Source organism: Mercenaria mercenaria, chromosome 13 (assembly GCF_021730395.1).
Source record: "Mercenaria mercenaria strain notata chromosome 13, MADL_Memer_1, whole genome shotgun sequence".
NCBI lineage: Eukaryota > Metazoa > Mollusca > Bivalvia > Venerida > Veneridae > Mercenaria > Mercenaria mercenaria.
In genome coordinates, this window is record NC_069373.1 from 6,956,103 (window position 1) to 6,983,244 (window position 27,142).

The following is a 27,142-nucleotide window of genomic DNA, read 5'->3' on the forward strand; positions in this document are numbered from 1 at the left end:
GGGGTTATGCCTTTAGAGCATCAGTAAGTTGATTTCTAACATCACTGGCCATGTTTAAAGCATAAAAGTGAAGTTTTGCAACTTTTTGTTACAAAGTTGAAAAAAATATTCTCCAAGGCCGTAAAAGCATTTAGAATCGGGGCCAAACATTTAGGGTAGGTGGGGATACCGGAATCATTTTTTTTTTTACGCCTTATATCTTACTGTTAGTTCACATAAATATTGTCGAGCTTACAAAGTGTGTGCAGGGGCTGGGCCCGTTATATCCAAGGTGTTATATTTAGGTTATTTTTAAGGTTAATATTTTTCAGCAACCTTTGTTTTTCTGTCTTTATCTTTGTTACTGTTGCTTATATCTTACTGTAACTTCACATAAACATTGTCCAGCAAACAAAGTATGTGCATATCATAAAACATCATATTTACCAGGATTTCAACCTCTGGTGAAAACAAGAGGGCCCTGTATCGCTCACCTGACCTGTTGACCTAAAGATCATCAAGATTAACATTCTGACCAGGTTTCATTAAGATATTGTAATAAATGTCTCTTAAAGTGTTAACAAGCTTTTCCTTTGATTTGACCTAGTGACCTAGTGTTTGACCCCAGCTAACCAAGATCTGAACTTGACCTATAGATCATCAAGATCAACATTCTGAACAAGTTTCATTAAAATATGGTCATAAATATGGCCTCTACAGTGTTATCTAGCTTTACCTTTGATTTGACTTGGTGACCTAGTTTTTTATCCTACATGACCCAGATTCAAACTGGACCTTGAGACCATCAAGATTAACATTCTGACCAAGATTCATGAAGATACAGTCTTAAATGTGGCCTCTAGTGTTAAGCTTTTCCTTTGATTTGACCTGGTGACCTAGTTTTTGATCCCAGATGACCCAATATCGAACTCGTCCAAGATTTTATTGAAGATAACATTCTGACCAAGTTTCATTAAGATTGGGCCAAAATTGTGACCTCTAGTTTTAACAAAAATTTCCTTTGATTTGACCTGGTGACCTAGTTTTTGAACCCAGATGACCCAATATTGAACTCGTCCAAGATTTTGTTAAGAGTAACATACTTATCAAGTTTCATTAAGATTGGGCCAAAATTGTGACCTCTAGGGTGTTGACAAACTAGTTTCTTATACCAGATGACCCAATATCGAACTCGTCCAAGATTTTATTGAGAGTAACATCCTGACCAAGTTTCATTGAGATTGAGCCAAAATTAAGACCTCTAGAGTGTTAACAAGCTATGACAGGATGCAAGTTACTTGTTTAAAACCTGAAGTTTAGCAAGAGTCACCTTTCCAGGACTTAGATGCCAAGTCTCCTACATTGTATAAGTTACACTTTCTGCCTCGTCAGCCAAATTGAAAACGTATACTGCAGTAGTGAGCCAAACTGCAAGCAAACTCATTCCTGCCTTTCACAGACACTTCACGGTCTAAAACAACTTTAGTCTGAATCTCGGGATGGTCTTGTCATCAGTGTAATTATTCTTATGACACTTGTCATAGCTATACCAGTTGGTATTCATAGTTGTAACAAACAACAGAATTTTGCCCCAAGCCTGTAAGCTCTGTGAATGGATTTGCATGCTGGCTGAATAGCTCAACACTGTACCAGAACAGCTGGGAGAGATTTTATTCCTTAACATTCAAATGCAATTGTTATGCAGTTAGTAAGAGAAAAGGGTACCAAGCTTTAAATGGGAAAGGTGTTGACTCTGACGCTATGTCATCATTGTCAGACAAATCATTCTTACAGACTGGGTAGCTAGACATGGATTTGTAAACACAGGATTTTGAAAAATCACAGAGAATTAACCAGAATATACATATAATTTTAAACGTAACACTTTTTGAAAGCAATTGTATTTTTGTTCTAAAATTGTTTTTTTTTTTAACTCGTCTGAGCATAAATTTGCCGAACTATTTTGATCACTGTAAATATTTTACTGTTTATAATATTCCAGTGACTGTGACACAAGATTTCATGAGTTTAGTATCTTAGTAAGGTGAAGTTTTCTCAATGGAAGTCAGTATGCCTGAAGTCATTGTCCTGCAACTCTGATTCAAGTTGTCATTTATCCAAGTTTTCTAGACTGAGCTTGCCAGGCTGGACAAAGGAGCTTCCTCAGCTAGACCTGCTGGCAAATGTAAGAAACACTTCATCTACCTTTGGCTTTAAGACAACACTAACAAACACAGTTTGACTATTTATCTAATTTTATTACATAAAATAAGAGCAGAATTTAAATACTCCTAACATAACAACAAAAACAAAATTACTAAAGATAATTTATAAAATGAAAAATAAGTAAAAGTTCTGTGGAAAGATGTCATATGAAATTCCTGATTCATCTGGCAGAAGAAACAACTAAAACTGACCCCTTTGAAAATCTAAAGAATATAAGATGCTGGTCTGTCTGTCACCAAATTTATGGAAAACTGGTTTTATAAATTTTATCTGAAGCCATTATTTTAAGATTAACCTTTAGCCTGCTGGCGGCCAGTGATTTTGCCTTTGCGACCAGAGCAGACCAAGATCAGCCTGCACACCCCTTTGAATACCAGTAATATAGTGGTGCTGCCCAAATTGATTGGTGGACCAGTCCACTTCAGAAATTCTGTAAGGTCAAGGTCAATCTGGTTAATCTACCATTATTTATTTGCTGACAAAAGCTACTAAGAATTTAAGATGAAACAAAGGGCGGTCAGCAACACTTAATTGCTATCAGTACAATAGCTGGACTTCTGTTAACTCTTATCATGCTGGACACGACTGATTCTGCCTTTGCAACCAGTGTAGATCATGATCAGCCTGCACATCCATGCAGTCTGATCATAATCTGCACTGTTCACCATTCAGTCACTATCTTTTTTGGTATGCATCCCTTTTGACAGACAATGGTACTGTCCGAAATGAAAGATGGACCAGTTCATTATAGAAATTCAGCAGGATAAGGGTTAACAAATGCCAAGTTGAAAGTATAAAGAAACACTATAAATGATAGTGAAAGTGAAATGAGTATTTAGCCAATCAAAAACTAAGCTTAAAGAATAAATGTATGTTATTTCTACTTTATATAGCATTATATGATAAAGTTCTTATACATATGATTAAAATGTCAGAAAGCACTATTAAGTTTATCATTATTTACCAGTTGAGATAACATTTTTCCTATAATGGGCATAAATTTAAAAGCGTATCTCTTTGGTCCAAGCAATATATGATAAATAAATTGTTTAGCTTAAATAAAATCAGTAGGTGGATGGGTTAGATCCACTTATAAAACTGTGTCTTCAAATGAAACCAAAATGGCCATTTTTTCTGCACTCGTATAAAAGCCTATTACAAAATGTCTGCCATACCTGACCCACCTTTTATTCTTCACCTACTTATTTAAACCAAAACAATCTTATTAAAAAAATAATTTCTAACACACAATAAAATCCCTAAAAGGTCTTGATAAGTTTTTTATTACTTGTACTAAAAGAAAAAAAGGAACATAAAGTTATTTTGATTTTCTAAACACCAGTTTACCTAGCACGAATACTGAATAAACACAAATATATAATTCCTACTTTATAAACTTCTAAATTAAACAAATGCATTATAATTAAAAAAAAATAGCAATTAAAATAAAAGTTAAAATAAAATCAACTTAGGTAGTTAATACTCGCGGAATGGGTAACACTGCAAGTGTATTGTTTGATATATTCTAAAATAATAATAACCATATTCTAAGTAATACACAATGGCCCAGTTGTTCGAAACTTTAACAGTTGATAAAGCTAACAGTCGATTAACTTTTAAAAGTAATTTTTCAGCATTTTAGAAAACTTAGAAAACCAAATATATGACTTAAGGATTATGAACACTAAATTGTCTTTACAGTAAAATTAAAACATCGTACTAGTGTTTCCCACCAGGACTAGTATTTTGAATTAAAATTTAACAAGCTATTAGTTTAACAGTCTATTAAAGTTTTGAACAACTGGGCCAATATTTCCATGTTTCTCAAAAAACTCATTAAATCACAATGCCAAATACTGTGTGCCCATTTAGGTTTAACGAGTTACTGAATCCATTTATCAGAAACAGATTTGGACAAAACATACCAGACTCAACAATTTTCCATTAAATGTTTATAATAAATAACTTATAAACATTATTAAGAAATAAAAATTTGTAACATTTTATCACAGCTTATAGAAACAAACAAAATACAACTATATCAATATATATATATATATATATATATACACACAGAATTTCTTTCTATTCTACAGAACTTCAAGCACAAGCCAAAAAAAATATAAGTCAGGGCAAAAATGTAAGATGTATTCTCTATAAAATAAAGATGAGAATCATTTCTGATTTTAAAAAACCCAAAACGATGTAATATTTAAATATCGAACTGGTTGTTATATTACAATATTTGTGCTATATTTAACAGTGTATGATATGCATATGTACATTTTTTTTTGTACACAAAACATTAAATTTGCTACAATTATAAGTATGTGAAAAATGCATAGTTACCATTTGAATTATCTATGCATTCCAAACGGGATTATGTTTATACAAAGACTACTGTGCTGGTTTGCAGTAAGACAAAAAACACAAGTCACAGATATTATATGTGGTAAGAATGAAAGACATTTCTGGACGGAATATATATAAAACAGAAAAATAAATATCAACTGTTTCTATTCTTTGAGCATTTGTGTAACTAATTTAGTCTTCATTTTCTATACAAGTTCCTATTTATTGTATTAATTACAGATAGTAAATCTGACAGTTGCAAAGAATCAGTTTTGGAAACATAACTGTAACTATAGCTTTATTTCACAAGGATGATACATTAGCCTGTTTTCAACAATTCACAAGCCTGTAAACAATGAACAGTTTTCATTAACACTGGATGTGATAATCTACATGACATGCTAATTGTTACTGTTTTATATAAATAATTTCAATAATAATGTTAGTTTACACCTGTAAAAGAGCAAGACAATGCTTGTGTTGCCAAACAGTCAATAGTACACATACTTCTAAGCAACTTAACTCTTGATAGAAATCAACCGAAGGCCCCTACATGCATCGGGACAACACAGCAGGTTAAAGCTTTATGACCGACTATAGTATCTACCAACCGTCAGGTTTATTGTTGTTTTAACAACAGTGTTTCTATTACAATGTTGTACAACATGTAATAAATTCATTTTATGACTCCCAATACCTCAAGGAACCATGCTCATCTGAACTCAATCAGTGTATATACCATACAAACACGGCAAGTAAAACATATTTGTAATAAACAATAAATACAAAATGTGTACAGACAAACTGAAATCTTTTTTCCCCCATTAATATTGACCTTCACACTAAATTCAACAGAAATTGAAACACAATCACTATGGTAACACTGCTGTTCATTATAAACAGTTGCTTGTGTTGGTCAGTTACTAGTAACTTTATAATCTAACAACTTCCTCGCATGAAGCAGACGCTAAGGACAAGTGATTTAGATGAAACAGGATTTTTAAATTTTGTACAAGGTTAGGGATAACCCCAGTCTTTACTGGGGAAGAAGTTCTTGACCTTGAAATTCAGGTATTCAAAAGCTCTCTCAGCAAGACTTTCATTATAAATATGTTTTACAGTACCAGTTTGTGAACAAAAATCAATCTCTAGTTCTATTCTACCCCATTTCCTTCTAAAATAAATACAAAAAATATCACAGAAATTTTGACGGAGATTATAATAAATACAAGTTTTAATACTACCAGTATGATCTAAATCTTAAAATCTAACCCTAAGCAAAGAAAAACAAAAATGCCTTAAAACTTGTCCTTGTATCTTCATGTGATAACAAATTAATTGAGCTTACTCCATCAGCAATATTTCTCTAATATGTTGACTTCTCTGCAACAACATTTAATTTATTGTCTACTTTTTGTTCCAATATCGTTCACCTGCAAGAGTCACTTTTTTTTTAATCAAGTTCAATGAAAACTGAGCTGTTTTTCTGTTTTAAAGAGGTTGCTGATGATCTTGATCAGATATACTTTTCACCTGCCCCATTATTTAATTCTGATGGTTTAATTAGCACAAGATTATCACAATGTTTCATAAGCAACTTGGACGTTTTTACTGCTGGCCGGTCGCATCAACACTTTATGTGTTTTTGGAGAAGGTGTTTGTCTTTCCATGTAGGGGCTCTTCAGTAAGTACGCATATGTTGTAGAATGTGCCGAATACGGACGTTGATTTACGGTCAGTTTACTCTTCTGTTGCTTTTTACGTTTTGGACTGGGTTTCCGTTTCATGAATATTCTTTCCACAGACTGGTCACCATCTGATTTGGCAGATATAGGTCGATGGGGCTTGATGACGATATTCTTGAAGGGCGTCTGGGTGTTCATGTATCCTAATATTGTTTCTGCAAGAACAAAAACTTGTATCAATTCAATCAAATTCAGTTCTAGTAGTAAACACTATAGACCAACAAAATATAAGTTATCTCAATACAAATTATGAAATAAGAAGTGTCAGAGAACAACAGCATACTAGAATACAAAAGCCTTGGCACTAAAACAGTTGAATAAATACCAAGTGAAAGTAAATGAAAATGCAAAGTCGTTTATGCATCCCTGTGCATTGAATGTTAGATCATCACATTAAACAAGTGTGTGAAGTTTCAATCCAGTTGTATCAGTGCCTACTGAGATACAAGCATACATACAAAAACATTACCAAATATTTTTAATACAAAAAAGGGGCATCGTTTTCGTAAAAATGCAAAAACAGAGTTATGGAACTTGTGCACTGCATGTCAGATCATCACAGTGAGTGAGTGTGCCAAGTTTCAATCCGCTCTCACAACTGGCACCTGAAATACCTGCTTACATACAATAACAACCCTATAGGGCGAGGACAAGTGAGTGCATCAGCTATATCTAAAAATGCCTGAACCTCAAGCTACAACACCTTACTACCAAACTATAAACACAGTGACACTGTAAAGTAGGGTGAACAATATCAGCAAAATATTCCATGCTTTCTTGATCTGCTTAGCTGAAAGTTATTTGTTTTGGCTGTCCATGTAATGTCACCATACTTCCTCGATTTCTTATATTCACTTGTTAACCAACAACTTCTCAATACGACACAGAGTTATGGAATGAGTGAATTTAACTTTAACAATTACCACTAAGATTGAATTGTCAGCCGCTAGAAAATCTAGTCCCTTGACAATCACCTGGTTGTTTGATTCTCTGTAAGGACGTTTGCTGCAGTTTTGGGTAAAAAAAATTCCCAACAATAGAATTTGTTCAAAGTTTGTACATGAACAGAGAGTCATGTTAGAAACAGAATAATGAAAAAAAATCAAAGGCCAACATGCTTGTTCAGGAGTTATCTGCCACTGAATATGCAAATTTGAAGAAAAATCCAGTTTTAAGGGCAGATAACTCCTAAACAAGCATGGTGACTTATGACTGGTTTTGCATTGTTCTGTTTCTAACATGAAACTGTGTTCATATACAAAGTTTGAACAAATTCTATTATCGGAAAATTTTTGCCCCATCTCTCATACGAGAAACTAAAGCAAGTTAGGGATGTTGCTCAATCATTTATAAACATTAAAGGTATAAGCTACGGAAGTTATACATCCAGATATAGTAAAGCGAGAACTTACCTATAGCCTCATCATCAATGGAGGTATCATTTCTACAGCTATCACATTTGAATACCGGACATGGTACGGCTGACACCTCACTGAATGTGTGTCTCATAAATGCAGAAAAAGATCCGTAATCATATCCACTGTATCGGCCATGCCATGCTATATATCCTGTAGAGAAATACATTCAATATTTACATGAAAGTATCTAAATGAAGATCAGTAATGCCAGGCTACTTATATCACTTGATCAGAAATCAACAGTATTCATACCAAAATACATGAAAAAACAAGAGCTATCCGTAAGATAGCACGCTCGACTTTTCTCAGTGCTTGACTCTAATTAAGAGCTTTGCCAGTAAAAGGGGCATAACTCTGTCAAAATTCAAACCAGAGTTATGGGGATTGTTTCTTCTAGTGTAGACTTTAATAATAAATAAATATTTTAAGTTTCAAGTCAAAAAAAGCTCTGATAGTAACATGAGACATTTGACTTTATCAAAAACTTTAACCAAAAAATTCTAAGTTATAAAGGGGCATAACTCTGTCAAAATCTAAACCAGAGTTATGGGGATTGTTTCTTCTAGGGTAGACTTTAATAATAAATAACTATTTTAAGTTTCAAGTCAAAAGCTTTGATAGTAACAGAGATGTTTGACTTTATCAAAAACTTTAACCAATGGCGATGCCACTGCCGACGACGCTAGGGCGAGTGCAACAGCTCTACTTTTTCTTCAAAAAGTCGAGCTAAAAACTAAATTAATATTTTAGCCAACAAAACCATATTTCCTTTCAAATATAAGAGTGATGCAACAGTTCCCAGAAAATTCAGAAACACCTTACATTTTTTAAAGTGACTTACGAAATAGAAAAAGAGGAATGCCAAAATTTGTTCTATCTGAAACTAATAGCTAAAATAAGTTTATGGTTATCACGGAGGCAGCAGATTGTATACTGGAAATGAGAAATAGTGATATAATGTATGTTACCTTCTTGATGAATGAACAAGAATGTCGGTACACCAGCTATACCAAGCAGCTCTGTCAGATCTACATTACTCTCTGTCTCAATGTCAGCGTCTCTCTTGATACCTGCAAAAACAAATAATGAAATACTTATCCTGCAGCATGAAACAAAATATAGTAGTGACAATCAGACGATTCTACAATTACCGTTTCAACAGGTCATCTGGCTTGGGTTAGATTCTAACCAAAAGATACGTATATTTTTTTTTTTTTTGATAATACACAAACCTATCTGTTTCTTTGTCTTATGCATTTATAACTTATAAAGCATATAAAATTATTCAACTGTGAAATGGAATTTCCAAACTGGAAAAATATACTAAAATGGAATTTCAAAACTGAGAAAATCAACTGATTTTACATTCATACCTCCGGTAGTGTTTTTCCATATATGGTTTGTGGCTTCATACACAGATGAGGCACACTGACTGGTAGCGTGCCATATAGAGCCGTCTTCTCTCCATCCATTGGCTGTAATCATATGAATAAGGTCCTTCCTCTCCGTCACCGTGTTACCACTGGTGTTACATGATACAGCAATAAAGTTGTACTCTTTGGTGGTTTCTCGTGCAAATCGGGCAAAGTAGGTCATCACTTTCTGTGATGGTAGACACCTAAAAAGATTGAAGTGATTTTAGAGCAATTTCTATCAGTATTTCTACAACATAACTACAGCGAAAAAGGTATTTCTAATTATTGCTAAGGATTATGAATGTTGTTCACACAGGGAGGAAAATTGCTCAAGAGGCTTAAACTCTTAAACCCTGGATTCAATGTCAGAAGCTCTCTGTATTAAGCCAAGATACTTTAAGGGACTGTATGAATTCATCATTGCACACACTGTAATTAAATGTGTACTTTATTTCAAAGCTCATGTTTATGTTTCATGACATACTTATGTCATGTTGCCATTACATTAAATTTACTGTATTATAAAGCTTTGAAAACAACATACTTAATGTTAATGCATCTAATTAAGTTTACCAACAAAATGAATAAATCCTCTAAAAAAATGTATGTATTCTTTCATTAGCACTATCATCAAACATTCTGCGAAAATTGAGAAGTAGAGGATGTTGGTTTCAGTGTAAGATATTTCAGTGTCACATGTAAAACAAACACATTTTCTTCTTATTTTATATCATTTCAATGGTTTTTACTAAATCATACCAGTTTTACACATACAACATCATGTCCTTTGGGTAACATCATAAAGCAAGATCAAGACATAATAATGTAAATATGACTTATGATGGAGAAGTATCTTTATCTTTTAGGTATTCTTATACTTATGTATGTTTACTGATGTAAATTTTGAAGATAATTACTGCTTATAACCAATTAATATTCATTTGAGTGTATTTTGGTAACAGTAAAAATTATAAAATGAAAATCCCACACTGCTTGAAACAAAGAAAGTTACAAATGTAATCTGCTGTCATATTTTAGTAATATGACCAAAAATATTAGTAATACTGTGAAATGCACAAAATAAGTATGGTCTAAAGGTAATTTTGACATAAATGACAAGAATTAAGATAAACATGAATGACTGTACCATGGTGTCCAGAACAGTATAGCTGTGGGGTACTGTCTGGTGTGTCCCTGTAGCAGAGGTTTGTACTCTCCCTCAAAGATATCCAGCAGGCTACATGACGGTGGTGGTACATGTTTCTTGAGCAAGCCCTGATTGGCCAGTTTCTTAGCTAGCTGACGTTCGTAAGCAATGGAGTCCTGGTATTTACAACAACCATGTTCAGGCCAACTGAAATAAACAAAGACTCTTCTTTCACTAGTAAGCTCTAACCACTGTCACAAACAAAATGAAAGCTTTGTATATCAACACATTTTACACATTTTGTTGATCCCGACTTCTTTAATATGATAAATGTCATGTCTATATTTAGCAGTGTGTTGTATGATGAATGTCTGTGCCAAAGAACACATGATTTTAGTCAAGTAGTCTGAAGATGATAATGCCAAGCTACACAGGCTTTATACAAAGACGTTTATAAAATCCTTAATACAAAAACTGTCACTTTTTTTGCTTTTTGAGAAATATACTAGAAGTTGTTAACTCACCATTTGCCCTTGCTGTGTACACTATGGTAACAATAGAAGGAGAAAGGTCTAAATGCTTCAGATATCAGATCTATACTGTTTGACTCCTCACTTGCAGCAGCCGGCTTGTCAGTCAGGGAAACCATTGTTAGTTTGTACATAGGTTGTTCTGTTCCAAGCTAAAATAGGAAGAAAACAGGATATATTACATTACTTCTTTACAAATAAATCTCAAGGCTTAAAGATGTAGATATGTGCAGCCTAAAAAATGAGGACTTGTAAGTAAGCAATAACAGTAAGAAGTTTTATAAAACATAAGCTGCCTACCCGAGGGTAGCTATTTCAGTACTTTCCTTTGGTACATTCCATGGAAATGCATATTTCTGGTATTTTCAGACATTATGGAATAATGGGTACAACAGGTAATGATGGTTAGGGAATGTATCAGACTTGTGCAGTAACAGGAAAGATTCACAAGACAAATGATACAGAGGGTTGACCTTTGACTTGTACACATATATGAGCTGCACCTTGAGAAAACCAACATAGTGAGTTTGCGACCAGCATGGATCCAGACCAGCCTGCGCATCCGTGCAGTCTGGTCAGGCTCCATGCTGTTCGCTTTTAAAGCCTATTGGAACTGGAGAAACTGTTAGCGAACAGCATGGATCCTGACCAGACTGGGTGGATGCGCAGGCTGGTCTGGATCCATGCTGGTCGCAAACCCACTATGTTGGTTTTCCCATGGCACGGCTCATATTAACTTTTTAGTCTGGAAAACATATACTAGATTCTCTTAAGATGAGCCTGTTTAGTTTATTTTGTAACTTATAACTTCCGAGCAAACAACTTACCTTTATTCTGACTGTTTTGACACCTTCATGCATGGGATTGCCATACTGTTTCCCATCAATAAGTACATTGTACCCTGTGACCTCTATATCCTTTGACTGGGGACATTGCCAACTGACATGGGCTATCAACTGACCTAAAATACACAATAGCAGTCAGTTAAACATTCATCATAGTAATATATCAACTTCTTTTACACAACTGAAAGGAAGGATGTGTTCAGATGTGGGTCTCCACCTATGTAGGCCTGGCGGCCTTCCACAAGCCTGGACCAAGGTAGGACCATCAGTCTTTCACAAGCCTAGCAACTAGCTAGGACCGCTGTCCTTCCAAAAACTTGCTCAAGTGAAGACCCAAATACAGCTCTAACTTACACAGCTGTAAACAATTGAAAGTCATCAAACTTAACTACTCCGTCACAGAGACCACTGCAACTGGAATAATGATATGATGTAATATTAATGTCATACCAGTATAATTCTCCAGTGCAGAGAAACAATCCTCCAGCACTTCTTCCACCCTGGTAAGTGTGTGAGCTGCTTCAATCACATCACGGTCCTTCTCTGCACGTAGTGGGTGAGTCAACGCTCCAATCTCCTTCAACTTGTGACCAACCTGTCTTATCAATCTATTGAAAGAAAACATACTAGTAACACTCAAGTTTTTTACAAAATGAATAAGATTTTTTGAAGATATTCTACCTATGTCTTTAAACAGCATGAAGCAAAACTAGATGCACACGGGCAACATATCGAGCCCATCAGCTGTCAAGATCTGACATGACCTTTGACCATCAACTGTGACCTTGACGTTTAAGATAGGAACCTGGGGTTTGCGCGTGACACTCCATCTCACTGAGGTTAATATTCACACCAAACATAGATTGCTCCATGCATGTCAAAGTTATGGTCCGGACAAACAAATCCAGACTGACGGACGTACATACACCGAACAGCCATTTGACGGCTATATCTCCGCTTCCTCATGTGGGCTCGACAATAAAAATAGGAATTAACTGGCAAAATACAACAGCTTTCAGTTTCAAAAAACTGTCCTTACTTCCTATATTTTTTGTATTTTTAACAATAAAAACTGTTATATGTCACAGGCCTACCTATCCCTTTTGTTGACTAGATCACATGTAATTTTCTCAATTTGTCTTCGTTCATCAAATCCTACAACAGTAGCTGCAATCCTTGGAGCGTCCGGTGCAGGTGCTGGTTGTAATCGGATATAGTCCGAACATACAACCTCACTTGTTCCATATAACTGTAAGATATTTATTAACAACATTTTATACAAGCATCTATCATAATATAATTATATACAGTTGGGTGGCTCTATGGTCTAGTGGTAACATGCTTCACTGTCAATCCAGAGGTCCTGAGGCTCAAATCCCGATCCAGGCACTGGAAATTTCTGAGATACCCTTGTCACCCGCTTAACTTGAGGTACTGATTCTTCCAAGGAAAGACAGATTTGCACATATAGGTCCTACATACTGAGCACATTAAAGAAGCAATTAATGGTCACTCAAACTCATTTGCATTTTAACTTCTTTTAAAAAAGTATCAAATATCATTACAGAATTGCTGTGTATTTTTCTATTTAAGCCACAAGAAGCTTACATGCACTTCAACATAGATATTGTAGCTGCCCTTTTTGATATGTTTAAACTCGGCTTCCCTCGTGTCTGGGTGAACAGGTCCAATACTTGATACCATTTTCTCTGTGTCCTCTTCAACACAACATACCTGAAAACAATCATGTAATCTTGCATAATGTATATATCTTTTCAAAATTGTCAAAGGCTGTTTGTTTTTAAGCTCTTGATTTTTTCACCTAGATGAATATTTTTTTACTACAGAAACATTTTTCACATTTGTCCAAGTTTACAGTAGGTATGACGTTTTTTAAGAAAAACCAAATACACATGTGTAAATTAAATGTATGTCCTCAAACACCTGTTTCAACAAATATAATGTTCATGACTATAGCGTCTATATGGTTGGAAAATAATTACTGCAACACGTATGTTAATAACAATAACATACCCTGAAATGTTTCACTTTGACACCCTCGGTAACATAGGGATCCTCCCATCCTACACGCAGGTTTGAACTTGTATGTGTAGGCAGTCTATGCACACTGGGAGCCTTGGTTCCCGGCCACTCCACAACCAGAGGCTCTGACGGCTTACTGTTCATCTTCTCAAATGCTGTTAAAGCCTAAAAGTAAAGAGAGTACTGCAAGGATATTTTGTGTCATTACCAGTTACGACAACAGATATTACACCTAAACAAAATGGAACATTTCTAATATATATCTATCACTGACTTTAAAATATATTCCAGTAATGTAACATAGCTCAGCTAAACCATAAAAGTTTCTCCACCTAAAATTAGTACAAGTGCATTAATATATCAGACTAAATAGTTCCACAGGTGAAACAGCTGAGACACTTTATGACCTGGGTGTTGAAACTCGGTTCCTTGATTTTACTGTGTTATGTAGAGCTAAAGTACTTATTTCTTCAAAATAATTCTTCACAGATCAATTTAAATGAAATATTCTGTACATGTTTATAAGCTACCAAGGGATTTGTATCAAATTTTCTTTTTTATTTTATGAGATACAACCTTTTAAAGTGTAGGAAGAGCTTGACAGCTATACTGTTATGTTTGGCTACATTATTCAAATGTTTGTTACCTGGACTTGGAAGGAATATTCCTGACACCATTTGCCATGTGTGTATGTATAACTGAGCTGATCTGCATTCAGGATTGACTCTACAATACCATTCACATAAACTTTGTACCCGGTGATCAATGCATCTCCGTACGTGTTTGGTTTGTCCCACTGGATCGCAATGTAACGGAAATTACAAGCTCTGTAATCATAAAAACAAATTCTGCAATAAGCACTCAGTTTAAGCTAAAAAACAGCTCAATGACAAAATTAATTCAAAGTTCATAAACAAATGAAGTCCATTAAAAATTGTAACTTTCTGAGTTACGCTTTAATGACTGTTCTCAGCATATTGATATTTTTTTATATGTTATTAAGTACTCGACAAAAAACCCGAAAAAACAGTGATATATACTAGCTTTATGAGTCATTCTCTATATACAAAATGTAATCAACAGGTAGATCTAGTAGCATTAAGATGAATGTCACAGAAAATTTCCTACTTTACTTCTATGTTTGTTTTGTTAGACCAGATGGATCAATTTTAGATATTAATCCTAAGCAAATATAATTTATAATGTTTAGGAATATTATCACCACAAAAGTGGACTTATTGCTCAGTCAACATGGTTCAACATTTCAGAAGCACATCCATCGATAATAAACTCTCTTTTGTTATCAAAATTTACACACAAATGTTCACCTACTATATGAAACTTCTCTAACAAGCTTTAAATTAACTCACAACACTGACATTTCACCTAATATATCAACCTCCCAACTGACACAGAGGCATTGTAACAACCTCCCAACTGACACAGAGGCATTGTAACAACCTCCCAACTGACACAGAGGCACTGTAACAACCTCCCAACTGACACAGAGGCACTGTCACAACCTCCCAACTGACACAGAGGCATTGTATCAACTTCACAACTAACACAGAACACTTACCTTTCACTTAATGTAAAAACTTTCCAAACTAACACAGGACACTTACCTTACTGTCAAACATGGTCCATCTGGTGGAGCGGAGGTCTGAACTGTCATCTGTTTAGACCGTTCCCTAATCTGTCCATCCCCATCAAGGGCAAGTAACCTGACAAAATGTGTGGTTCCGGGAAGGCATTTGTTTATCACACAGTTTGAGTCTTTACAGGACAGTCTTACTTCTCTCTCCTGAAAAGATTTTGGAAAGTTGCATGACTGAATACAGTCAAACCTGTGTTAAGCTGCCAGCCAAGGGAGCAGCATAATCTGGCTGCTAAAGGCAGGTGGCTGCTTAAGAGAGGTTGAAATTAGAACAGAAAGTTAATTCTAAAAGTAAGTTGACTGGCTGCTTAAGAGAGGTTGAAATTAAAACAGAAAGTTAATTCTAAAAGTAAGTTGACTGGCTGCTTAAGAGAGGTTGAAATTAGAATAGAAAGTCAATTCTAAAAGTAAGTTGACTGGCTGCTTAAGAGAGGTTGAAATTAGAATAGAAAGTCAATTCTTAAAGTAAGTTGACTGGCTGCTTAAGAGAGGTTGAAATTAGAACAGAAAGTCAATTCTAAAAGTAAGTCGACTGGCTGCTTAAGAGAGGTTGAAATTAGAACAGAAAGTCAATTCTAAAAGTAAGTCGACTGGCTGCTTAAGAGAGGTTGAAATTAGAACAGAAAGTCAATTCTAAAAGTAAGTCGACTGGCTGCTTAAGAGAGGTTGAAATTAGAACACAAAGTCAATTCTAAAAGTAAGTTGACTGGCTGCTTAAGAGAGGTTGAAATTAGAACAGAAAGTCAATTCTAAAAGTAAGTCGACTGGCTGCTTAAGAGAGGTTGAAATTAGAGCAGAAAGCCAATTCTAAAAGTAAGTCGACTGGCTGCTTAAGAGAGGTTGAAATTAGAGCAGAAAGCCAATTCTTAAAGTAAGTCGACTGGCTGCTTAAGAGAGGTTGAAATTAGAATAGAAAGTCAATTCTAAAAGTAAGTCGACTGGCTGCTTAAGAGAGGTTGAAATTAGAACAGAAAGCCAATTCTTAAAGTAAGTCGACTGGCTGCTTAAGAGAGGTTGAAATTAGAACAGAAAGCCAATTCTAAGTAGATTTATTGTTACCAGTCTAAGTAAGTCGACTGCTGCTTAAGGAGTTGAAATTAGAATAGAAGCCAATTCTTAAAGTAAAGTCGACTGGCTGCTTAAGAGAGGTTGAAATTAGAACAGAAAGCCAATTCTAAAAGTAAGTGACTGGCTGCTTAAGAGAGGTTGAAATTAGAACAGAAAGTCAATTCAATAAGCACTGCTCTTAAGAGAGGTTGAAATTAGAACAGAAGCAATCTAATAAGTCGACTGCTCTAAGAGAGGTTGAAATTAGAACAGAAAGCAATTCTAAAAGTAAGTCGACTGGCTGCTTAAGAGAGGTTGAAATTAGAACAGAAAGCCAATTTAAAGTAAGTCGACTGGCTGCTTAAGAGAGGTTGAAATTAGAACAGAAAGTCAATTCTAAAAGTAAGTCGACTGGCTGCTTAAGAGAGGTTGAAATTAGAGCAAAAGCCAATTCTTAAAGTAAGTCAACACTGGCTGCTTAAGAGAGGTTGAAATTAGAACAGAAAGTCAATTCTAAAAGTAAGTCGACTGGCTGCTTAAGAGAGGTTGAAATTAGAGCAGAAAGCCAATTCTTAAAGTAAGTCGACTGGCTGCTTAAGAGAGGTTGAAATTAGAACAGAAAGTCAATTCTAAAAGTAAGTCGACTGGCTGCTTAAGAGGTTGAAATTAGAACAGAAAGTCAATTCTAAAAGTAAGTCGACTGGCTGCTTAAGAGAGGTTGAAATTAGAACAGAAAGTCAATTCTAAAAGTAAGTCGATTGGCTGCTTCAGAGAGGTTGAAATTAAAACAGAAAGTCAATTCTAAAAGTAAGTTGATTGGCTGCTTAAGGCCATCAGCTGCTTAATAGAGGTGATGGCTCAGACAGGTTGAACTGATATATGATCTGAAACATCTGATGTAGTTACAACAAATGGTTTTTCTGATCCACAAGTGACATAAAGCCCTCTTAATATTGTATACTTGTTATGTTGTTCAATGACATTCATCTGACTTAACATTTCCAGAGCTGTGGCTGAGAACTTTCTTTTCAATGTTCTCGTGCATCGTGTTAACAAAATATATTATTGCTAAAATATATTACAGAGTTCCCTTGCAATCAAGTTAACAAAATGTATTATTAATTTTCTGTATATTATAATGAAATTTCATCCTGTTGTTTTTTATTAGTTCTACATGATAAATGGTTGTAACAGAGAAATACATGTAAATGCAGCTAATCTTCAGGAATTCACAAATCCTAAAGCACGGTTAAAATACAAACATACCGCTGGTTGAGCAACACTACTCCACTGAATCTTGTAACACCCAATGCCGTCAGTCTCTAAGAAGTTGCTCCAGTCTAAATGAATTGACGTCTCTGTAACCTTGGTGACCTTCACAGGAATGTCATGGTCATCAGTGTATGTCATCTCATCCAGGGCCTCGCCCTCACGAGGGGAGTGGAGGGAAGTATTAATTGAGAGTGTGTTTGATTTACCAGAATCGGAATATTCTGGGTTAGCACTGAGGGCAACTAAATTCACCTTGTAATGTCTGAAAATAAACAGGCATATGTTTATCAAGATACAGTCACCAAGAAGTGTTCATTATACTTTAATGAAAAAATATTTTGAAGTAGATAAAGACCAAACATGCTGTCAATTTCAAAATTTTCTATAGTTCCAATGTTTCAGCTACATGCCTTCTTCAGGGAATAATAATAATAATAAACAATGGAAATAACGTCATACATAGTACTACTAAAATAGCGGGAAACAGACGACAGTAAAAATGTGACGGACGTCACATGTATTACTTGTAACGTTATAATGAAAGAATACATGTACATGTAAATAACTGATACCTTTAATTAAGTAAATAAATACACATAGCTGCAATAATGCAGCTTACTATAAATTATCATCGGATCAAAAAGATACACATGTTCCTATAAAGATATGGAAAAATATTGAAATTCCTGCATTTTCTATCTACTTGCATTGATACTTAAATTTCCTACTTTAATTGGTTTTTACTAATTTTGTTTTGGAATTTATTCCTACTCAACTGTGATGAAAGCTTCAGGCTTATGGGAACCACTCTTGAGTCCACTTCCTGGAAATCCAGTACCGGTATAACATGAGAGGGTGTGGTTACGACACAAATTGGGCTCATATGATCGTATTTAACATTTTATTTAATATATTTTTCCAAAAGGAATTTTTTAAAAGTAAAACTGTAAACTGGCAGCAGTTTACCTGTTTGGTCTGCAAGGTATGACAGCTTTCCTATGGGTACTGCTTAGTTCATTTCCCGCCTTTTTATCATTCAAATACACCTGATAACCTCTAACCCTGACCCCTCCGTACAGTCTTGGTTCACCCCATTCTATGACAAATTCATCAGGACTGGATGATTTTAGGAAGATTTCAGGTGGGTCAGGTGGCCCAGGGATCATGATCTGTATGTTCTGTGGTTGCTGTGGTAAAGTATCTGTGAAGTAAGCTGGTTCTACTACCATGTCATATATACTCCTGAAACATTCAAGCTACAAATGTAAACACAGTAAACTGTGCATATATACCACAGAATCATTTAGTTTCAGGGAGTTTCTATGTTCATTTTTAATGATACTCAAGCTTATAAATAGTGTTTTACATCAGTGAAACAAAATAGAACTGTTATTAAGGTAGTTCTGCACTTTTGATAAACCGGAAGTGATGGCGTAACGTCATTTATCCAGAAAACGTAGAATAAAGCCTGGATTCGGCGTACGGAAATGAAAATCGGTTTATGAATTAAAGGCAACCTGTGAATAAATTTATGGAATTGTAACAGTCTCTTTCTTTCTAAAGTTGAAATATGATATTAAAATATCTGACACGTTAAATAATTCAAAATAATGTCTTAAAATTAGCTTCAAATTGGCGGTTCACTTTAATCATGGCCAAATATCTCAGAAATATGCACACAGACATATACATTTTATTTCACTATATTATAGACCATGTTTATTTACGACTGTGAGAAGTTTCATTAAAATCCACATTGTGGAAATTTTTCTATTTGCGAAAATGTTATGAAAGTTGCTATTTTCCCATAGACTCCCATTATGAAAAATTGCGTGAGGTCCGAATTTTTCAAATCAGTCTAGCAAAAATCAAGCACATGACCCTATCCTTTTTATTTGCTGAATTTTCTAGGTATATTCTGAAGTTTTGAAAAATCAGAGTTCAATCAAATTCTACATTGTAGAAAAAATTTCAATCCAAACGTGAACTACCTTAAGTGGAGAAACAAACTACATAATGTACTACTGAAAATGTTAAAATTATATAACCTGTAAGACAATCTCCAAAAATGACTGTCAATTTTGAATAAATCAAGGTTAGACAATGGTAAACCAGTCTATTTTTTTTTCATGGACCATTAACATCACATTCTAGTTGGAACTTACTTCAATCGTGTGACTGGTATCTGACACTTGCTGAAGTCAGAGCTGACATATTTTGTTTGTACCACACGGTCATCATGCGAGTACCAGATAATGTTGAACTGCTTCAGTAGCGTTTTCTCGCCACCTTGTGTTGTCCACTGTAACTGAACATCACCAAATGTTTTGCTGTCACGGTCCTCGTTGTGGGTGAAGAATGCATCAAGGGAATGAATATAGCCTGTAAATTATGACAAATTTCCTGTACACTAAAAATCAAGCTTTTTATTGGATGAATTCACATCATGTGGAATTTTGCTAATCATCCGAGTCAATACTATTTTCATTTCAAGTTTTTCTTCAAATTATTTTGTAAACTACATTTCTATTTGTTTTGCATCATTCACTTTTATTACTGCAAAAGATATGCATAATTGGTGGTTGAATTTACACAGATTATGAAAATTTCATAGTGTTTAAGCAAGCACCACTGTACAAGAAAGTAGCTAAAATAACAGAAATCTTACCATCCATATTCTTTGGCAGTGTGATTTCCAGTGGTTCTGAAGGGGAAGCGTCCAAGTTATCTTCATCTTCTAGAAGTAGACCATAGTCCATATCCTGAGGGTTTGTGTTCTTGTAAGCACCTTTGTACTGAAACACGAAAAATATACAGCTACTATACAATGTTTATTTCATCTGTCCCAAATCACTCCTTCAGAACCTTCAATTAATACTTAACATCATGAATTAAAAGAAAATATTTTATTGTGTGGATGTATAACAACAATGTTTGAACACTTTAAATGTGGTATCAGAAAGCACTAGATGGTGGAAAGGTAGAACAGACAGCATCCTAACAAGAGGTTACAAGTCAAATTCTATCAGATTCTTGGTGCAGAATTTAAACACAGCCTCTTAAATCTAGGGAGAAGACATCTAGCAAAGTTTAGTTACACATCAATTTCCTGTTCAAATGATATAAAAGAATCTATACTGGTACTTGTTTTCCTGTTTTTTCATTGCAGATTTATGTACATGCCAAAAAAAACAAGGAGCTGCGTTCAATAAACGCTTGATGCCCCCCGTGGCATCATCCTTGTCGATACAAAGCAACCCAAGTCCAAAACGAGGTCAAGTTCAAGGTCAAGGTCAAACTGAGGTCAGGTGATATCTGAAGATGAGGAACGGTCACAGGTTACATCTGCATTAGTATCAAGTCATTCTAGTTAGGGGTATTGATGCTAGACGAAACGGTCCCATTTGGTTAACCTCGTACGGACAGATGAATGGGCGGACGGACAGGACAATCACTATATGCCTCCCGCATCAGTAGATGCCAGGGGCATAAAAAGGTACTAGTAACCTGCCACTGATCCAGATATATGAGACTGGCTTACCTTGCGTTTTCTCTCCTTCTTGCCTTGTTCTGTACAGGTCAAGGCAACAAGGGTCACATGGTACAGTTTTCCTGGCCTACATTTTGTGAGCTGACAACTTTGTGCTGATGGTCCAAGATGGCAGTATGTCTTTCCATTAATTTCTAGCTTGTAACCCTCCAGATACCTGCGTAGGTAACGTGGTTTACCCTCGGCATCTTTCCCAACCACTGACATCAGTAACGGTTTCTCCCAGTATAATTGTGCTGTAGTTTGTGTGTAACCTGTAACCAACAGGACTGGTGGTTCTGTCGGTGCACGTGTACGCGCATATAATGGACGAGACATGATGTGTGCTGTGCGTCTGTATTTTTCAATTCCAGAGCCAATATCATCATCTTTTTCTAGTGAAGTTTTAACGCTAACAACTGCCTCAACAATAATCTTGTACTGATTTCCAGGAGTGAGATCATCAATTACAAGCGTGTCCTCTGTTGGCAGTAGATTTACATGACTTGCAACCACAAAATCGTCATCTTCCTTCCTCTTGTTATATTTAACATCGGCCCACCTAACAATAACCCCTTGCAGCTTATTAGAGCCATACACAATTGGCGGTGTCCAGACAAGTTTTAGTGAAGAGGTTGATGCCTTTGCAATTTTCAATGCAGCAGGCGGCTCTGTACCAGAAGTTTTTGCCAAAATGCTTGAATTTGGTAACCAGGGTGAATCGTCAGCTGGTAAAATTGTGTCTTTTGGAATGGTGCGTGCAGTTTTGAGTCTGTGTTTATCAGGAAGCCGGTCAAAATACTCATCTGTGATTGCTGTTATACGAATCATGTAGTCTGTTTTCTCACGCAATCCCTGGATAACAGCAGTGGTCGCGTCAGGAATGACGTCAACTGATATATGGTGAGGATCTCCCGTGTTCAGTGACACAGCATCAACTCTAATGCCTAGTTGATAGAGAAATAGCTATAATTAGGGATTTCATGTGAAAAAGGTGCATGTGCATACCACTTCATTTAAATGGCAATATAGATGGATATACAATATCTGGGCATAAAACATGAATGCTAAACAGTACAATGTTAGACACAGCTTACTCTTGCTTAAACAGAAAAGGTGGAAAATCTCAAAAAGAGGGCCATGATGGCTCTTTAGTGCTCACCTGAGCACCACTGCTCTTACATGGAAGTCAAGTTCACAACCCCCCCCCCCCCCCCCCCCCCCCCCCACTCCCCTTGTAAAATATACTTGCTTATCACATGTTTGTCGTCGCGGGAGTGTAATAAAGCCATTAAATAAAAAGAGCTGTCGGAGGACAGCAACGCTCGACTATTCAACAGCCTTGTCCATTGAATGAATACAAGTCGAAAAAGGGACATAATTTAGTAAAAAAGCAAAATAGGGTTATGGAACCTGCATAGTGCTTATCAGCTCAGGACAGTGGACAAGTGTGTGAAGTTTCAATCCATTCCCATTAATGGGTACTAAGATACCAGCTTACATAATAGGAATTTAACCAAAAACTCCTAAGTCGAAAAAAGGGGCATAATTTTGTAAAATGCGAAGTTGAGTTATTGACCCTTTGCATTGCATGTCATATCATGACAGTGAACAAGTGTGTGCAATTTCAATCCTTTCCTATTAGTGGATACTGAGATACCAGCTTACATACAAAACTTAACCAAAAATTTCTATGTTGAAAAAGGGGCATAATTTTGAAAAAAAGCAAAATAAAGTTATGGGACCTGCTTTGTGCATGTCATTTCATGACAGTGAACAAGTGTGTGAAGTTTCAATCCATTCCAATTAGTGAGTACTGAGATACCAGCTTACATACAAAACCTTAACCAAAAAATTCTAAGTCAAAAAAGGGGCATAATTTTGCAAAAAAGCAAAACAGAGTTATGGAACCTGAGCAATGTAAGTCAGTTTATCACAGTAAATAAGTTTGTGAAGTTTCAATCCATTCCCACAAGTGGTTACTGAGATACCAGCTTACATACAAAACCTTAACCAAAAATTTCTAAGTCGAAAAAGGGGCATAATTTTGTAAAAAAGCATAATAGAGTTATGGAACCTGTGCAATGTAGGTCAGTTTATCACAGTGAATAAGTGTGTGAAGTTTCAATCCATTCCCACAAGTGGTTGCTGAGATACCAGCTTACATACAAAAACTTAACCAAATCGGGACGCGGACGCGGACGCCGACGCATGGGCGAGTCCAATAGCTCTACTATTCTATGAATAGTTGAGCTAAAAATGATAATACACTAGTGTAATAAAGCTTGACGTCGACATCATTTATAGTATAGGAGACGTTGGTCAAATTGTCTTATTCATATAGTAAAAGAAAATAGAATTTTTTTATGTTTCGACAAGAAAGGCTATCATGTGATAAAAAGAATATTACATTTGTGACTTTTCATATTGAATTTATTAAACTCGTTGAATAAAATTGATAAAATGCTCGGCAGAGCCTCTCATTTTATTATTTTATTCAACTCGTTTAATAAATTCAATATGAAAAGACACTCATGTAATATCCTCTATATATAAATTAGCACAACAACTTCAGTATACATAATTATGAGTATTTACACTGCATATAAATGTTACATGTAAATTATTACTTAATCAAGAAAATGTAACTCATTAATCAATACTCGGACTATAATCTGACTTTATAAAAGTAAACATGATAAAGATTCATTGAAATGAATGTCTGAAACATTTTGCATTTGAAATAGGATCACTGTGAAAACTGAGTTGTACTTCCTAGACAGAAATGAACATACCATAAATGTACATGTAATATTACTTAATCAGAAATGTAACTCATAATCATATGGACTAAAATTGACTTACTAAAGTAAAATGAATACAGATCATGAAATGAATGTCTAAACATTTGCATTTGAAATAGATCACTGTAAACTAGATGAACTTCCTAGACAGAAATGAACATACCTAGAAGAAATGAACATACCTAGGAAGAAATGAACATACCTAGAAGAAATGAACATACCTGGACAGAAATGAACATACCTAGACAGAAATGAACATACCTAGACAGAAATGAACATACCTAGACAGAAATGAACATACCTAGACAGAAATGAACATACCTAGGAAGAAATGAACATACCTAGACAGAAATGAACATACCTAGACAGAAATGAACATACCTAGACAGAAATGAACATACCTAGGAAGAAATGAACATACCTAGGAAGAAATGAACATACCTAGACAGAAATGAACATACCTAGACAGAAATGAACATACCTAGACAGAAATGAACATACCTAGACAGAAATGAACATACCTAGGAAGAAAGGAGACAGAAATGAACATACCTAGGAAGAAATGAACATACCTAGACAGAAATGAACATACCTAGACAGAAATGAACATACCTAGACAGAAATGAACATACCTAGTACATCTACACCATGTTCCCTAGGTGGATCCCAGGCAATTTTGATTGCTGAGCATGTAGTCGAGATAATGCCGAGGTTTGATGGTGCGTCTGGTGGGCGGGCAGTTCTCACAAGAAGGTTGTCTGATTTTGCTGTCAGTATAAAGGCACTCACTGTCTCACGTCCCATTGTTTCTGCCTCTGTAAGAATTAAAACATAAGTTAATATTGGGCTGAGTAGGGCTCACCATTTATGTACTCCTTTTAAGATCAGAGTCTACATTAACCAAAAGCCTTAAAAGCTTTTGTCACGATTACTGTAATTTGATTTTTACTTGAATGGGTCAACAATATGATATCAGTTAACTGTAACATTTTATTAGAAACTGTTACTGTCTACAGTTGATAAAAGTGACCTTTTACTTACAGATACAGCTAGCCTTAAAGTCTACAGATGATAAAATTTACCATTTTCTTACAGCTATATCAAATCTTTCAATACCAAACCTACTCTTATGATGAAAGCTTCATGTTTACTGCAAACTTCTTGCGACCTTACCCTTAGGAGAACCAGCGGGAGGTAGTGATGGCCCAAGCAGTATTTGAACTAATAATCTCTATATATCACCCTTTAAAGAAATACTAATTTTTAGAAGATTTCATAATTATGTTGATTAAGATTTTCGTTACCTTCATCTATATCTTTGTACTTCTCCATTTTTCTTGCCTCTACAACAATGGTGTAGGTGGTAGCTGGACGGAGGTTTGTGATCAACAGATGATCCTCTGCAAAAACAACAGGTACCTCATTAATTGATGTAATTATTATCAAATATATAAAAGTAATTTCATTCTCCCTAGTAAGTACTGAATTAACATGATTCTATCCTTAAATAAAAGACAACATCATATGACACATATAGCTAAAAATTTGATATCCATTTTAACATTTACTGTATAGAATGTTTAAATTGTTGACAACATGACGCTGAACATTTCTCACCCGGCTAATGACATACAGATATATATACTGCACCTACTTTATAATGTGAACTATTGGGAAGGTTTCTACAAGATATACACGTATATATACAGAATGAAGATTAAGAATAAATTGAAGAAAGAGTTTGATATGCAATATTCAGCTGCTATAAATATTGTCACTACCGTAAGAAATGTGTTAATTAAATATTAAAGCTTACACATGTTCTGAATTTCTCTTTGTTAACAACAAGGTAAGGTCAAATACAGAAAGTGACATAAACTATACAAAGCAAACTTGGAGAAATAAAAACAAACATCAAGCAGGTTTGATATGTTCTGATCCCAGTTAAATCAACTAAACTCCCTCCACAAGCCCAACTCGACCCATTTCCCAGCTCATACTGAACCCATTTACCACTTCAATCAAAAGCATGGCTCACAGATTTACTTAGTAAACAAGAGGAGCGATTCAGGTATAATTTAAACTGTTACTATCTGACAAGTGTTTCATATACAACATACTTTGACACAAAATTAACTATATCAACTTTGATCTAATTTATCAAGGCAATTATCATTGACTTTCCATTTAAGGATGTATGCTAGAATTTGTTGTGAAAATGTTCCCAAAAACAGAATTTCTTCAAACTTTGGATATTGAAGGACAATCATCTAAACAAAAAAATGCAATAAAAGTCATAGGTCACCGGTATCAAACGAGAGTTATCTGCCCTTGAAAATGGCATTTCCCCCAAAAATGACGTTTTCAAGGGCAGATAACTCTTTTTCGAATCCGGTGACCTATGATTTTTATTGCATATTTTTGTTTCTTAGATGATTGTCCTTCAATATCCAAAGTTTAAAGAAATTCTGTTATTGGGAAAATTTTCGCCCATCTCATATACAGGGAATTCTAGCGTACGCCTTTAAGATGTTCTTATGTGGCCATTTACCATTTATGCCAAGACACACCTTCAAGTGTTTTGCTTTGTTATTGGCAGCACTCTCTCACTAGTTTACATAGCCACATTGCAATGTAAAGGTAAACCATATTGCAATGTAAAGGTAAACCAGGTAAACCACATTGCAATGTAAAGGTAAACCAAATTGCAATGTAAAGCAACAAATAAGCAAGCTTTGATATAATCATCTGTTTTAGATTTTATATCCTTTGTGTTTTTTTACTTTTCTATTTTAGCTTGATTGTGATGACATCATGAAACTTATCTGAATCACTCTCGAGAACACTTCCTGGAAAAACCAGTACTGGTGCTCAGCATACGATGTGGTGATGACTCTAGCAGGATGAAGCTGACACTGTAACAACTACACCACCAATCTTACATCATTATTATTACTTTTTCAGAAGGAAGCCTCTTTGAAAAGAAAGTTCTTTTCCTTTTTTGGCAACGTAAATATTCTATCTGCCGCGCCTTGACATGTATGCAAAAAAATTAATACAAAGGGTTAAGTTATACATATATAATACATGGATTGCCTGAAACCTACAGCTAATACTACGCTGCATGAGAAAC

The 27,142-nt window shown here is 35.2% G+C and overlaps 1 protein-coding gene across 14 annotated transcripts in view; it reads right to left on the bottom strand.

Moving 5' to 3' along the window:
- Positions 1–2,216: 2,216 nt before the first annotated feature.
- LOC123530547 (uncharacterized) overlaps positions 2,217–27,142 on the bottom strand; it is a 139,220-nt gene continuing 114,294 nt past the window's right edge. For all 14 annotated transcript variants that reach the window (XM_053521068.1, XM_053521067.1, XM_053521066.1 and 11 more), the window contains 20 exons: positions 25,314–25,409; positions 24,642–24,824; positions 21,218–22,152; positions 20,345–20,471; positions 19,842–20,058; positions 18,643–18,918; positions 17,671–17,938; positions 15,326–15,504; positions 14,347–14,527; positions 13,692–13,865; positions 13,266–13,391; positions 12,752–12,906; positions 12,108–12,265; positions 11,640–11,773; positions 10,807–10,964; positions 10,283–10,489; positions 9,094–9,338; positions 8,689–8,790; positions 7,715–7,870; positions 2,217–6,457 (listed from right to left, as the gene is read on the bottom strand). In XM_053521068.1, coding sequence (XP_053377043.1) covers positions 6,135–6,457; positions 7,715–7,870; positions 8,689–8,790; positions 9,094–9,338; positions 10,283–10,489; positions 10,807–10,964; positions 11,640–11,773; positions 12,108–12,265; positions 12,752–12,906; positions 13,266–13,391; positions 13,692–13,865; positions 14,347–14,527; positions 15,326–15,504; positions 17,671–17,938; positions 18,643–18,918; positions 19,842–20,058; positions 20,345–20,471; positions 21,218–22,152; positions 24,642–24,824; positions 25,314–25,409 — 4,400 coding nt within the window. In that variant the 3' untranslated portion in view covers positions 2,217–6,134. The remainder of the gene's footprint in view (positions 6,458–7,714; positions 7,871–8,688; positions 8,791–9,093; positions 9,339–10,282; positions 10,490–10,806; positions 10,965–11,639; positions 11,774–12,107; positions 12,266–12,751; positions 12,907–13,265; positions 13,392–13,691; positions 13,866–14,346; positions 14,528–15,325; positions 15,505–17,670; positions 17,939–18,642; positions 18,919–19,841; positions 20,059–20,344; positions 20,472–21,217; positions 22,153–24,641; positions 24,825–25,313; positions 25,410–27,142) is intronic.